Source organism: Falco biarmicus, chromosome 1 (genome assembly GCF_023638135.1).
Source record: "Falco biarmicus isolate bFalBia1 chromosome 1, bFalBia1.pri, whole genome shotgun sequence".
NCBI classification, from domain to species: domain Eukaryota; kingdom Metazoa; phylum Chordata; class Aves; order Falconiformes; family Falconidae; genus Falco; species Falco biarmicus.
Window position 1 is genome coordinate 7,149,995 of NC_079288.1, and position 13,916 is coordinate 7,163,910.

At 56.8% G+C, this 13,916-nt stretch overlaps 1 protein-coding gene across 17 annotated transcripts in view; it reads right to left on the reverse strand.

The window, feature by feature from the left end:
* The window catches only part of CACNA1G (calcium voltage-gated channel subunit alpha1 G), a 153,630-nt gene extending 140,044 nt beyond the window's left edge, over window positions 1-13,586 (reverse strand). For all 17 annotated transcript variants that reach the window (XR_008822444.1, XR_008822446.1, XR_008822447.1 and 14 more), the window contains exon 1: window positions 12,893-13,586. Coding sequence is in view for 13 of the 17 variants with exons in the window: in XM_056342265.1 (XP_056198240.1) it covers window positions 12,893-13,134 (242 nt within the window). In the remaining 4 variants the exon portion in view is untranslated. The remainder of the gene's footprint in view (window positions 1-12,892) is intronic.
* Window positions 13,587-13,916: the final 330 nt, after the last annotated feature.

The window sequence follows — 13,916 nt, forward strand, 5'->3', positions numbered from 1 at the left end:
CTTGTTTCATAGGTACAAAGCAATTCTGTATTTCAGTTTAACAGTTCCCAGCCCTCTCCCAGCACTCACTACCCCAAACATTCAGGGGGTTCAAACAGGTGCCCCAGTATCATGCATCCATCCTCTTCCCCCTCTGCAAGAAAAAGAGTTAGGGATAGAAGTTGCCTTTAGCTGTTGCCATAGAGACTCTCCAGCTCCACACAGAAACCCCAAATCTTGTCAAAAACGGAAGAATTTAAGATTTTAATCAGTGAGAACGCACGGGAGGCCAGGAGCATCAATGCACATCCTTGCCTTAACAGTCTCTGGCTTCAGATGTGTTCGCCCCTCGTTTAGTAGCATCCTCAGAGTCAGCCAGCAGTGGAGACGGAATGAGAAGAACGAAAGCAATGAAAACCTCGTCCGCTTTCGAGTTTTTTCTCTCTCCACCAAAGCAGCCACTCGCCAGCCAAGCTGATTTCTGGACCAATAACCCACTGGCCAAGCTGTTTGTGTTCCCGTTTCCTTCATCCACCGCCAGAAAAAGAAAATAAAATTCAACAATACAAGCTAGGCAAAATACTTCCCGGAACTACGGCTATTTCTCCCATAAACTTCACCTCACAGTCGGCGTGGCCAGCAGCGGGGGGAGGAAGAATAAAAATAAAATCCCAACTTCTAGCACCACGAGATGTTTTTGTGACTGTCTTGAAATTGCTCTTTTCTGCCACATCCTCCACATTTACTCCTGACCCGACTTCCACCGTGACCACAAATCAAACACCGTGGGATAAACTCACTGCTCTGGCATTTTCGCTGCTTGGCAGAGCCCCGGCTCCGGCCGTGGCCCCTGGCTAAGACAAACACTGCTGGGAGCACGCTTCGGTGGCTGCCTTTCGCCTGCCAGCCCCGGTGGCATGCTGCGGCATGCCGAGGCGGCCGGAGGTTCCTATTTTACCACCGTTTAAGACTTGCGGTGAGTTTGGGAGAGTATGGCATCTGTCAGCGGCTTGGGGATGGGGCAGTGGTATCACCAGGCAGTGGGATGCTGGGGATAACCAAAGCCGCAGCATTGGGGAAAAGCCTCCAGTGCCAAGGGGTGTTGTGTTTCATGCCTGAGGATATGAAGTTTGAGGAATACCAAAACAAGGAACTTCAAAAAGGAGCAGTATTGGCCGGGGGAATATTGTTGTATGAGCTCAGCCTCTTCGGAGCGATGGAAAAAATCACGCGCTGGCCCCGAAGGGATGGCGGTAGGACTCGGTGTGCGGGGGCAGAGCCGAGAGACATGCCACCAGCATCCACCCAAGGGGCCCAGAGGGGAGCTGGGGGGGATGCAGGCACCCATGCCAGCAATCTGCAGGTGGGGGTGCTCCCACACACACCCCAGCATCCCGAGCTGCTCCACAGCCCCAAAGCTGGGGAAGGACCCAGACCTGGGGGCTCAGGCAGGTGGCCCCACAAGGCCCCTGGCATGCTGCCATAGAGGCAAGCTTGCTGTTGGCTTGTAGCCCGGGCAGGCTGAGGTGTCTCTGCAAAACCTTCCACCACCACTACCGAGTCCCCATCTGCTCAGCTTCTCAGCCAGCTCCTTGCATTTACCTGCGGCTGCACGCCCAGATGCCCACCAGGATGAAGGTTTGTTTGCTTTCTGCTAACCCCATCCCTCCCAGCGCTGGGGGATGCAGGATGCATCCACACCACCATCAGCTCCTCCAGAAACCAAGAGATGGGTCAGGACCTGGCTGGCAAGGAAGGTGCTGGAGGGATATGGTGCAGATGGGGAGTCACATGCTAAAAGAGCCACTCCAGCACCAGCTCATCTTTGGAAACAAGATTACTTTGGCTTGAAGGTCACTGGGAGAGGAATTCTGTGACTCCTTGCTGTGCCTTTCCTCTTCTTCCATCACAAAAGCAGGTTTCGCCACCACGCTGCCATACCCCAGGCTCTGCTCAGCCCACAGCAGCTATGTGTGTACATACACACCCACAGTGTGCCACCCTACCCTAAAACTGTCCCCAAGTCCCCCAGCTGCCCTCAAGGCTGCTGCCAAGCTCAGGGCAAGGGCTCAGGGACCCTTGCTCCTCCCAGCTGCTCCCATTTTGCTCTGGGCTACAGCAGCCAGGCACCCACAGGTGCAGCCAAGCACCTGCATGGCCTTGAGATCCAGGGTTGAGGCAGAGGGTACCATCTCCTGTCCTCAGATAAAGGCTACGGGTCACTCCGGCTCAGATTCACCAAACGTAGGGAAAGGCTCCCAAGCACCCGGCGCTGCCCGGCCCCCAGCCCTCTCCTGCGCCGCCCCATCCCCCTTGAGCAGCTCCCTCGCCTGCTTTCTCTCTTGCTGTGCCTGTGTGTGGGTGTATTTGGAAACGAGATCTTTCCAGCTGAACTGCAAAATGAAATGCAGAGATCACAACTCCTCGAATAGCTCCATCGCGCGCACGCGCACACACACACACCCCCCAACCTCCATTCTGCCCCCAATCCAAAACCCTGGCAATAGTAAAAAAAAAAAAAAAAAAAAAAAAGTGGAAAATCAAGGTATTCAGCAGCTGAAAGGAGGGGATTTGGGGGAAAGGAGGAGGAGGCACAGCAAAGTGCTTTTGGTGCATCCCTTTTTCCCCCCAGTTCACCACCAGCTCTGCAGCTTGACCATCACTTGCCCACCCCTGCGCGCTCCTGGAGCCAAGACAACCCAGTTCCATGGGGCTATGAGAAGAGAGGAAACAAAACCCAGCAACAAGCCAAGCCCAAAACCCAGCTGCGATACTTGAACATCTGCTGCTGGAAAAGCCAGAGTCCATTTACCGAGATGAAGGCAAAAGCGTTTCCACGCTCGCTGTGGATACCCTGCGCTGGCCTTGGGCTCCTCCGCTGTTTTCCAGCCAGGTGAAAGGCAGGATTTCCTTGTGCTGCTGCCTCGGGTGGTTTCTGAAGAAGAAGGGGTTTCGATTTGCCCACATCGAGGGCAATTGCTGCCGCAGGAGTTGTGTGTCAGTGGCTGGAGGGGAGAGGAAGGGGCTGCAGGAGGGAACAGGATGTGCTTCATCCCAAGGGATGGACTGGCAGGGTGAAATAGCAGCATCCTAAGAAATACCCTCACCACAGCAATGCCTAATGCAGGCAAAGAGGTGCACCAGAACCTGGAGCAATAGGCAAGGGGGTGGGAGCACTGCTCACCTGCCCTAGGGACTTCTCTGCTAACACGGGCTGTGACAGCAAACAGGATCAACGTGCGCTGCCATAAGGAGAGTCACACAGGCAGCGAGTTATCCCCCGTGTGAAACAGAGCCCAAGAGGTGGGAAGGAAACACCCGCCTTAGCTGGAGGAAGGACAGACCGCCACAGCGCAGCCGCCCAGGGATGCTCCAGCACCAGCTCCAGCCTCACGAGGGAACCATGACAGGTCAGCCCGGCCCATGCCATCACCAAACCATGAGTTTCCCAGGCTGAGACCCCACGTGCACCCAGAACACATGTGGGTACAACAGGCCCAGGACACCAAGAAGCCCACCTGCCCGGGCACGGGGCATGCTGAGCTGCAAAATGCCCCATCCCAGCCCACAGCCAGCACTGCTGGGGTGCCTGGGGTCAGCATCACATCCAGACTGGAGCACCTGCATGGCATCAAGGGCTGAAAGAGAAGGTCTCAATCCCTGCCCCAGGCTCATGGATACCCAAACCCCTTGGCCATGGCTATTGAGGGGCACACTGAGACCCCCCAGCTCATCTCACCGAGCCATTCTCAACCCCCAAACAACTGCCTAGGGGAGAAAAAATCCCTGGCATAGAGAAAACGGGAGCAGATGAGAGTAAGAGGCTTCATCTGCGATCCATCTCAACTCCAGAGCTGAGGAGCATCACCTGCGCCTCTTCCCCAGGTCAAATCGGGCTCCGCACCCTCCAGCACCCAGCCAGCCGGGGGATTACAAACAATAAAACGATTTATGCAAGGCAGAGGCCCTCAAGATTTATGCCATATGCTCACAGTAAAGTGCAAACACATTCCCCTCCACACGTTGCCGAGTCCTTTGTCAGAGGAATTTGGACTTTTTGACCCCAGAAGTCAGGATGAGTCTCCAAAGGAGCATCAGAGACAGACGTGCACTGTGACCCCCAAGCAAATTATGGTCTCAGGGGTATATCCTGAGACGTATTTATAGTCCTCCAAAGCAAGATAAGTCAATAACCACATACAGTAGCCGTTACAAGTCAGATACTAATTTAATTCCTCTCCTCCCTGTCTGCCCAAATAAGCATTAATTCAATGGAGCATCAGGGCCCCGTTATTTATCACTCTTACTGGGGTTTCTCTTTTCTCCCAGTTCTACAATTGCTACAGCCAGGCTACCTAGACACAGTGCTTCCCAAATTAAAGATACTCTGCATCCAACACAGGCAGAGGACCACCAGCCTGGACCTGGGTCTCATGCTATTAGCAGCTAACGCAGATGCGGAGGAGGCTGGTTAAAGTGCAGCCCATCAAATGCACTTGAAAGCCTTATTCAATCCACAGCAGAAGGAACATTTTATTCCTACGGACCCGGGGGCTGAGCAGGAGCAAAGACATTTGCTCCCTCCTGCAGGATCCGGCCAACCCAGCCCCGGGGGGCTGCGCCCCCACCAAGACAGCGCTCCCCATCATCCCCCCTGCCCTGCCCCCCCCCGAAGCTGAGTTCCTCCCTAGTCTAGTCTCAACCCAGAGCTAAAAATGAACCTTATTCATGATTAACATCTATATTTGCATAGCGTGGCTGGCAGCTTAACACCAAATAAATGTTTTGGCAGAGGGAGTCACAGGCATGGGGGCGAGCTCTGCCCTCCAGAAGGGAGCTTCAGCCTTGCCATGGGCTAACGAGCACTTTCTAATTGAATTAACAAATCATTAACAAGTCCTGTTGGCCATGTGGGCAGGGGAGGGCCCTGCCTTGGGCTTCTCTGGCCACCAGCATCTCTGGAGTGCGGAGGCAGTCAATAACACCGTAGGAGGAGTGAGTGCTAAGCCTGGCCTGATTAAGTTATGAATCACAGGAAATCCTGAAGGCATAAACCCCCCAGGGCGGTCGGGCTGCCAAGGTGGGTGAATCCCTGTGAATCCCCTCAGCCAGATCCACCGCCACCAGCTGTGGGTTTGCCTTCAGCCCTGGGGTTAGAGAACATCTCGAGGCTGGTTCGGTGGATGCACTGGGGGAAATCTCTTGGAAAAGATCCAAATTAGAGATAAATATCAGGATGCTTTGCATCAGGAACCCTATAAATGTGGGGCTAGCATCTGGATTACAGTGAATAAATCCCCTTTTCTTTATAAGCTTGCCTGTGCCAAGCTCCCGGCTCTCACCCATCACCTGCCTTAGCATTTTGTTCCCATTTTCAGCCCTCTCCTGCTCTCACCCCTGGGTTTTTTATCCCAGCAGAGCGAGCGAGAAAGCCAGGAGGACATGAATGACTAAAAAAATAACCAAACACCCACCAAAACACAAAAAAAAAAAAACCAAAACAAACAAAAAAAAAAACCCCACACCAAACAACAGCCAGTCCAGTCTGCCTAGGAAGCACATTAAATATCCCGACCAAAACCACGTTTCAGGCACAGGAGCCAAACCAATAGACAATTTCCATCCACTTGTGACTAACCGGTGAACTTCTGAGGGTTGAGTCACGGGCACGTCCCAATCCCACACACGTGTGTGTGGCCCCAGCCTGGGGCTCACACTGGGACCTGCCCGGCCGTGCTGCACCTCGGGCACGTGATGCTGTTCCTGGCACCCCGACAGCCCCCTTCCCGTAAGGCAGTAACCAGCGCCATGGCAGTCATCACTGAGATCAAGCCTGAAAATATCTCACAGCAAATATTGAGGCTGAAAAATGTGCTTTTTTTCCATCTGCTCGAAGCCTCTTTGCTGGGGCTTTGGTAGGAAGCAGATGTGAGAGCATCCCAAAGCACGATCGGTCGTTACTCACCATTATATAAAACCATGAGAATTTCCTCCTTTGTTTTCTTCCCCCCCACCCCCCCTCCCTCCATTTCTTAGCACCAGGCCAGATTCCTGGGTGAGAGGCCAAGGCTGGCAAAGGCCAAAGCCAAACGAACCCAGGTTGGGGGAAACCTCCACACGCATCACCAACCAAAGGGAATATTTCACATCTAGGTCGTTCAGCAGAGAGCCAAGGTGCCGGGGAAGGGAAAGCCATGATCTGGCCTCATAACAAACCCAGAAACACTCAGGCCTCCTAATTAACTAGGAAATTAAACTCCCTCCAAACCACAGCGAAGCTTCAAAGCCCTCCCAACCTGACTCCGGATGCTCCTTCCCCGGTTCCCTGTGGACGGCCCCGCTCCCCCTGACCCTCCTCCCCATCCACAGCAGCCAGCAAAGCCGCCAGGGGCAAAGGCTCCCCGGGGCTCCTCTTCCAAGGGAAAATGATTTCATGATCCAAATGAAAAAGCCATCAGGGAGGTTCATTTTGGCCAAAGGTTTTGCTCCCTCCCAGTGAAACGGTAGAATGAAAAGGAGAGCCGAGCGAGACCTGGGCAGGGAACTTGGGGCAATCAAAAACCTGGTCTTTTCTGTACGGAAAAAGAAGTGAAACAGAGTTTAAAGTAAAAATAGGAAAGAATCATTTTTCAGCACGACGCCAAAACATCTGCAGGGGGTGTGGGGGGAGAAGAAAGCAGAAAATTTTCTATGCATCATAAAATCTTGGGTATTTCCAGACTGGCTCCAACACCCAGTGCTACTGAATGGGGGAGAGAGCACAAAAGCCGATCAAGTTGAGAGCAGCGAGCCTGCATGGATCAGCCAGGAGACATGTCGGCCCCATGGATGAGCAGCAGCTGGGGTGGTCCAGCCCCATCCTGAATTGCCGCCCGCCTGCCTAAGCCCCCCAGCCCCAAGCACAAGGGGCTGGGAAGAGGCTGCGATCCCCTCCCAGCCACCCTGCCTCGGCTCCTGGCCCCAAATGAAAAGCAGGTCTCCGGAGATGGCCCCCCACCCCGCATGGGAGCCCTTGTTCCGGATTTCCTACAAGGAGCCAAAGCAGAGCTGTCCCTGAGGAGAGCAGGGTCCCCAGGCAGGATGGGGCCACCCCTCCCGGCCGGGGCTCCCCGCGCCGGGATGACATAACCATGAACTGCATGAGGCCGAGCCTTTTGTCTGCGCGCCGGGAGAGAGGGAGGGAAAGCAAGAAAGGAAGAAAGAAAGAAAACTTCTGGAAGTCATTACGATTCCTCTGCTCCAGTCTCCTTTTTGGCAGACAGCTTCCCTCTCCCCTTCCCTCCCCCCCAGCCCGCTTCAAAATGCCAGCCTATGATTTTTAAATGAGAAAAAGCTGTGCTATACTCCAGCACTTGGATAAACTCCTACACAAACTTCCAGATGTGACACAACAGCCTGGAAGAGGGAATTCACAGAAGAATCTCCTTAAAAAACACACACACACGCAGGGAGCAAAGGAAGTGCCTGGCTGCCGGCAGAGCCAGGGGATGGATGGGTCCAGAGATCCCGGGTGAGATGCGGTGCATTACACAGATGAGGACCAAGCAGCTCCTGGCTCTACTGGGGAGGCAGCAGTGAGAGGGATGCTGACCACTGCGCCCAGCTCTGGGAGGTGAATACTGCCCACCACTCCTGCCGAGCTCCCAAAGGGTTTGCGAACAGCAGGGAAGAGCTTCTGCAGATATTTGCCCCCCTGGGAGGAGGGAAATAACCACCACACGCTTGTGTAGCCCTTGCTAAAAGGTGATGGGTCCTGTTTCTCTCTGAGACCCTCACTCAGGAGCTGACAGCAGCCCAGGGACGCACCAGCACCTGCCCTGAGGAGCAGCAGGATGCTCCATCCCAGCCAGGGGTCCAAGGGGCTGCAGGAGCCCCCCAGATGGTATCAGCTGGGCAAGTTGTGTTTCTTATTTACCCCCTAGGAGCCAGCAGAGGCTCAGTCGCTGCAGGAGCATTTCCATCTGCCTAGGGAGGGGTGGGAGGCACCGGCCCGTGAACCAGGTCATGGGAGAGAAACAAGTTCAGGTGCCCTGGGATGGATCAGACACAGGTGAAGCAAACAGATTCCAGGGGCTTTAAATCAAAACAAGATCCATTTTAGGTGCAACCTCTCAAATCAAAGCTTTTTGCTTTGTTAAACTCAAAAAGTGAGGTTGGAACAAATGTACCAAAGTTGAAAGGACACGACGTGCACTCTCTCCTCAAAACACATTCTTTTGTTATCAAAAGAATTATATTTTTAACCCTGTGCTACAGTCAAACCCTTTAAGCAGCAGCATGCGCAGTGGCTGGCTCTCCCCATGTGCTGGCACAGCCGAGGAGGGGGTGAGGACCCCAAGCACCCACCGAGGTGATGAGGGCTCTGCTCGCCCACTGCCCGCACTGCAGCATCCCCATGGGATGCAGTGCTTTGGGAGGCACCGCCGGGCTGGGGAGCCCAAACGGCAGCACAGCTCGGTGGGTTCAGCCCTCGTCCCCACCATGCAGGAGGCTCCTTGCTCCGGTGCAGTCGGACACACGGACATGCCCCTGCAGGACAGCTGGATCCGGCTAAGCTGATGTGGAGTGGCACCAGCACACAGACCTCCAGGGCTCAGGGCGAGCTCAGCGGGTGAGGGCTGACCACCCCCCTTGCCATGGTCAGCGCTGCCCTCCACAGTGCACGGAGCCCCAGCTCGGCAGCTCCAGCAATCCCGTGAGCCAGCCTGGCGCATGCCTCAGCTATGCCTTGGCACGAGGCCCCCAGGGCTCCAGGCCCGCTCCTGGAGGCTGCTGGCCATCTGCAGCTCTGCCGGCTTCCAGGGAGAGCTGGGGGCACTCAGCAGCTCCCCGGGACGGAGCCTTTGATCATCCACCTCTTGCTAATGGAAAGTGAGCGGAGCCATGCGAGGCGACTGCTGAAAAGCCCTCTGGGTTCTATTGCAGACCAAAGGCAGAAGGCAGGGCTGCTTGCTGTGACCGGATCGAGATGCGTTTCTTTCCTAAAGCCATTTTCAAAACCCAAATCCCAGCGACCCTGCAGTGGAGCAGGCAGCCGAGACAGGCGTGCTGCTCCCAGCATCGCCCAGACCTCTCCTCCCCAGCCAGGGTATTCGTGGAGTTGCCCTTTGCCCTTTGAACCAGGAGGAAAAGACGGGATTTCAACCAGCTTGGGGGCACCTTCCAGCAGCTTTTCGCAGCCCCCATGGCCAGCATGCTGCTCTCCAGGCAGCAGCGCTCTGCAGGCAGACACCACGTGGGGGAAGAGGCAGATTTCAGTACTACAATAGAGATCACAGGCCCTTTCAGTTACACTGTTATTTTCCTATTCAGAGCTCTTAATACCAAGCAGTAGCATCCTCCCCACTTTCTCCATCCCCGCTCTTCAATCACTCGGCAACCCGCAAGAAATAGCCTCGTTTCTTGCCTCTGATCAGAGGAGCAGCCTGGCACAGACCCTGCTACAGCCTTTCATCCTCCCAGCCTTCGCAGTGCTTTTATTTTACAAGTGAAAGTCAAGTAACCAGCTTGCCTCCTCTTTACTCCGCATCCCCCCCCCCCCGCAGAGATGCCTGCTCCTCCTCGCACTGCCTTGCCAGCACGCACACCGGGACACCCTGCCTGTCACCGCAGCCCTTCCCAGCCCCGAGCCTGTAGGTCCAGTACTGTGACCATTATATACATCCCACCTGTGTCCCTGCTCCTTCCCTTTTGACCCAGGTTGTCCTCACCCAGGGCAGAGCCTTTCATTCCAGAGCCACTGGGAACATGTGGGTGGGAAACCAGGCTCGTCCACCCCAGGTCCCCGCAGCACTCAGAGAGGTTTTTGCTCAAAGACCATGATGGAGTGGAAGGGCAGGACACCTTGGCAGGGCTGATACAGTTTTAGAGTTCAAACCCCAAGATTTCAGGCTCTGGAGTATTTCTGGATCAGGACAAACTTTATGACCTCTTTCTTCTAGCCCTGAGGGAGATGAGGAGCAGGAGAGCAGCACAGGTCCTCCCATCTGTGTTCCAGACAGCAAGGGAGAAACCTCCCTGGCCCAGGCAGAGGATGCTCTGAACGGAAACACAGTACAAAAGCCTGACAAACCACCTCAACAGGACTTTGCACCCGTGCTGGACGCTCAGCGCATCAGCCATCACACTCCCTCTAACGCCGCATCCCAGCCTCAGCTACCAGTGTCACACAAGCTGCCTGCACAGGGATGGAGAGCAGCATCCCAGGAGCTCCAGCTGCACCCTGGGGGCACGAGCTGCCCTTCCCAGGGCAAGCGAGGCAGCTGCGGGTACAGGAGCAGCTCCAGCACCTCCTCCCAACACCCCATTGACCGCAAAGTTTATCAGCCAGATCAGAGCACAGCAAAGACCCCTTGCCAAGCCAGCAAGCTGTACATCTCCAGAGGCACAGCTCAAACCGGGCAGCCAGCCTCACCCAGGGAAAGGTAAAAGCCACCTGAGATATTGGCAGAAGCCAGCAAGAGCCTCAAACCCCCCAGGGCCTGATTCACCAGCCACGTGAGCCCAAGCGCTGTCACTCCTCTCCAGGGCAGCTGGTGGCAACAAAGACTTTCCAGCAACATGATTATATGGTTTTAGCACCGGGACACAATTCCTAGAAGATTACAGCCTGAGAAGGGCCACTTTACTGGCCCAGCACACTAAAGGAAAAAAAAATAAAAATAATACATATAAATAAGCAATGGGCTTAGCTCCAGCACTCAGGCTGCAGAGAGCCGAAGGGACAAACGAGATGCTGCTGTGCTGAGCAGCCCAGCGAGTGATGGGACACAGTGTGGGTGCCAAGCTGGCTACTGCCTTCCTCTCATCTGTAGGCTGGATCACCCTTTTTTGTGTTGTTTTTAAACGACCTCCCCCCAATTCTGGGTCAGTGACCCTGAAAACAAACAGCTGCACACAGACACATGCCTCAGAGACCCGCAGCATCGTCCCCCGTGGCGCCGGCAAGCGCCTTTCTCTGTCAGTAAGGAGTGAAAAATTAGCAGCAAGGAAAATCCCTGCTTGTGGAGCTGCACCTAATGCTCATCCCCTGCTCACAGTGGTGCTTGCAGGTGCCCACAATACATCTAATTTTCCAAGGACAAAAGTTAATCTGCTTGTATTTGCAGCCACAGAGAAGACGCTTTTCAAGCCATTATTGAGGTGGAGGATTTTACTGAAAACAGCTAAAAACATGCAGGTGTTAACACCTGCTTCAAAACAACATCATTACAATTGGGGGGGGGGGGGGGAAGGAGAGACTTGAGAACATTTAAATCAGCAATCATAACTAATATTAGTCATAGTAGGCAGTAAGAACACACTGACTTTCAGCCTGTCGTTAACAGTTCTTCCCAAAACAGAAGGCTTCACAAAGTTGCAAGATTTCCTAAGATGCTTAAATAAATGCAGCTTTGAACCACTTAACTAGTATGAAAAAGATTTGGGGGGAAACTGCTGGGAGTATTCATGACTGGGAAGAGAAATCTTGTTTTTCCCCTCCTGGGGGACATTTTAAAAAAGAAGGCAGCCTGTTTATCAGATAAATCATTACTGAAGCTCCAGTAAAACAATATTCAAAACTCCAGCAGACCCTCACCACTATTCCCGGGCACACCAGCCGCAGCCAAGATGTAATTCCTAACAATTCCCACACACCAGGAACAGAGGACTCGCAGAGGATATTCTGGCCCTCTATACCATGTAACATGTCCTCCCTGCTACCGCACAGCTCTCCCACTCCAGATGTGGGTTTGCTGCCCATATGCGTTCGCCTGCGTTTTGCACAGGCAGAGCAGCACAGACCCGTAACTTCCCATCCAGCCGGGCAGCAACTGCCTCTCCCGCACCAGCCCCTGCTGGAAGCCACATAGCTTCACTTTATTTCATTTTGGGTTTTTTTTTGTTTCTGCAAATAATAAATGGAACTGGAGTTTGGGGATGGTAAAACACTTGCGATGCTACAAACCATGTGCTGGTTGCAACTCAACTTCAAGGGAGGCTTTAAAGGCACCAGGACCGTGGCAAGAAGCATTTTTTCTATTGTCTTTGCAATTTCTCTCTTTTTTTTTTTTTTTTTTAATCCCCCTTCTTTTAAGAGCTCAAACTTGACTGAAGCGGCTCGGACGCACAGCCTGTGCCAAAGCAGACAGGGAGTTTGGATGGAGACCAGACACCTTTGCAGGGTCACAGCTCACCCCAGGACCCGGTGAGCAGCAGCCCTTGGCCGATGTGCACCCAGGGGACCATGGTCCCCACCTTGCCCAGACCCCTCCAAGCAAGGAGCATCCCCCAGGGGACCGCAGAGAGCAGGCCCTTCGGCTAGCCTTGCACACTGTGAATTATTTAGGGACCCGGCAGCAAAGCAGCCCCCTCAGCACCACCACCTCCCTCCAGCTTGCACCCCCCTTAAAACCCTCGGGGAAGGAACTGGGGAGCCTAAAACGGGCGAGAAACAGCGTCAGATAGGAAGAACGGTTCTGCAAACCGGGGAGGCTGGGTTTAGGGTCCCCCGGTGTGGCAGGGGGCGCAGGGACACCGCAGGCCGGCCGATCCCGGGGGAGGAAGGGCCACCCAGGGCTCTAGCCCCGAGTCCCGGTGGAGCGGTGGTGGAGCCCGAGGGAGTCGGGGCATCAGCGCGGCGGGGCGGCCGGGGTAGGGGAGCCCCCGCAACCCACCCCCCCTCAGCCCCTCACCCCGGCGGGGAGCGCTGAGCCCCTTGCAACGGCCCAGAAAACTTCCCGGCCGAACACGGGGGAGGGGGCGAGCCCTCCCCAGCCGCGGGGACGGACGGACGGGTCCCCCCAGACCCCGGCTTCTTCCTCGTCACCCGGCGGGCTCCAGCCGGGAGGTGCCCACCGCCCCGCCCGCCGCTGCGGGGGTCGGGGGGGGCCCCGCGGGGCTTACCTCGCCGCCGAGCACCTGCAAAGGATACGGGTTACAGACCAGCCGCAGGCACCAGCTCCGCGGCCGGCTCTCCTGGCTCAGGTAGAAGAAGACGACGGGGGCCAGCGCCGGGTAGGGCAGCGCCTCCGCCTCCGAGTCGCCGCTGCCCGTCTCCCTATCCCCCGGCCCCGGGCGGCCCCCGGCCCCGGACAGGTCATTAAGGCGGATGAAAGTCTTGGCTCTGCCCGGCTCCGGCTCCTCCTCGGCCGGTCGCGGTCCATCCTCGTCCATCCTCCGGCCGGCGGCCCCGGGGGAGCCGGGGCGACGCGGGGCGAGCCGGTGGGGCGCCTAGAGGGGCGCAGCCATGGCGGGGCCGGGGGGCTGGGGGCTGCGGCGGGGCGGCTTCAGCGCCGGGGTGGCATGGCCGGGCGAGCCGCTGCCTTGCCCCCCGCCGGGGCCGGGCCGCCCCCCTCGCCCTGCCCTGCCGTCTGCGGGCTCCGTAGCTCCTCCTCGCCGTGCCTCCGGGGGCCCGAGCCGGGCGAGCCGCGGGCAGGGAGGCGGCGGCGGGGCGGCCCCCGCTGCCGGTGCTGGCCCCCACCCGCGGGGCGGGCCGCCTTAGCGGCTCTGCCTGCCCCCTCCGCGCCCCAACATCTGCCCGGGGCGGGGGGTGCTGCCCGGCGCCCCGGGGACGGGCGGCGGAGGATGCTCCCGCGGGCGGCCGCGCCGAGCCGAGCGCTCCGCACAGCTGGATCCCTCACTCCAACTTCAAGTCCCGGCTCCTCCTCCCCCCGCCGCCAATGGGGACTCGCCCCCGGCCCCTGCGCGCCTCCCCATTGGCTGCCGCGGGTGTCCGTCCGGGCGGCACAGCTGGACGGGCAGGCACGCTCCCCCGGCGCGGCGGCGGGGCTGGACGGGGCGCACCCGCCCGGTGCGGGGTCGGGCCCGGTCACCGGGGCTGCGGGGCGGGGAGGGGCTGCAGCGCCGAGCTCTGGAGACGGGGGGGGGGGGCAAGGGGGGGGAGGGAAAGCCCTGCGCTGCGTTAGACGGAGGCAGATCCCGGTGGGACACGCTGC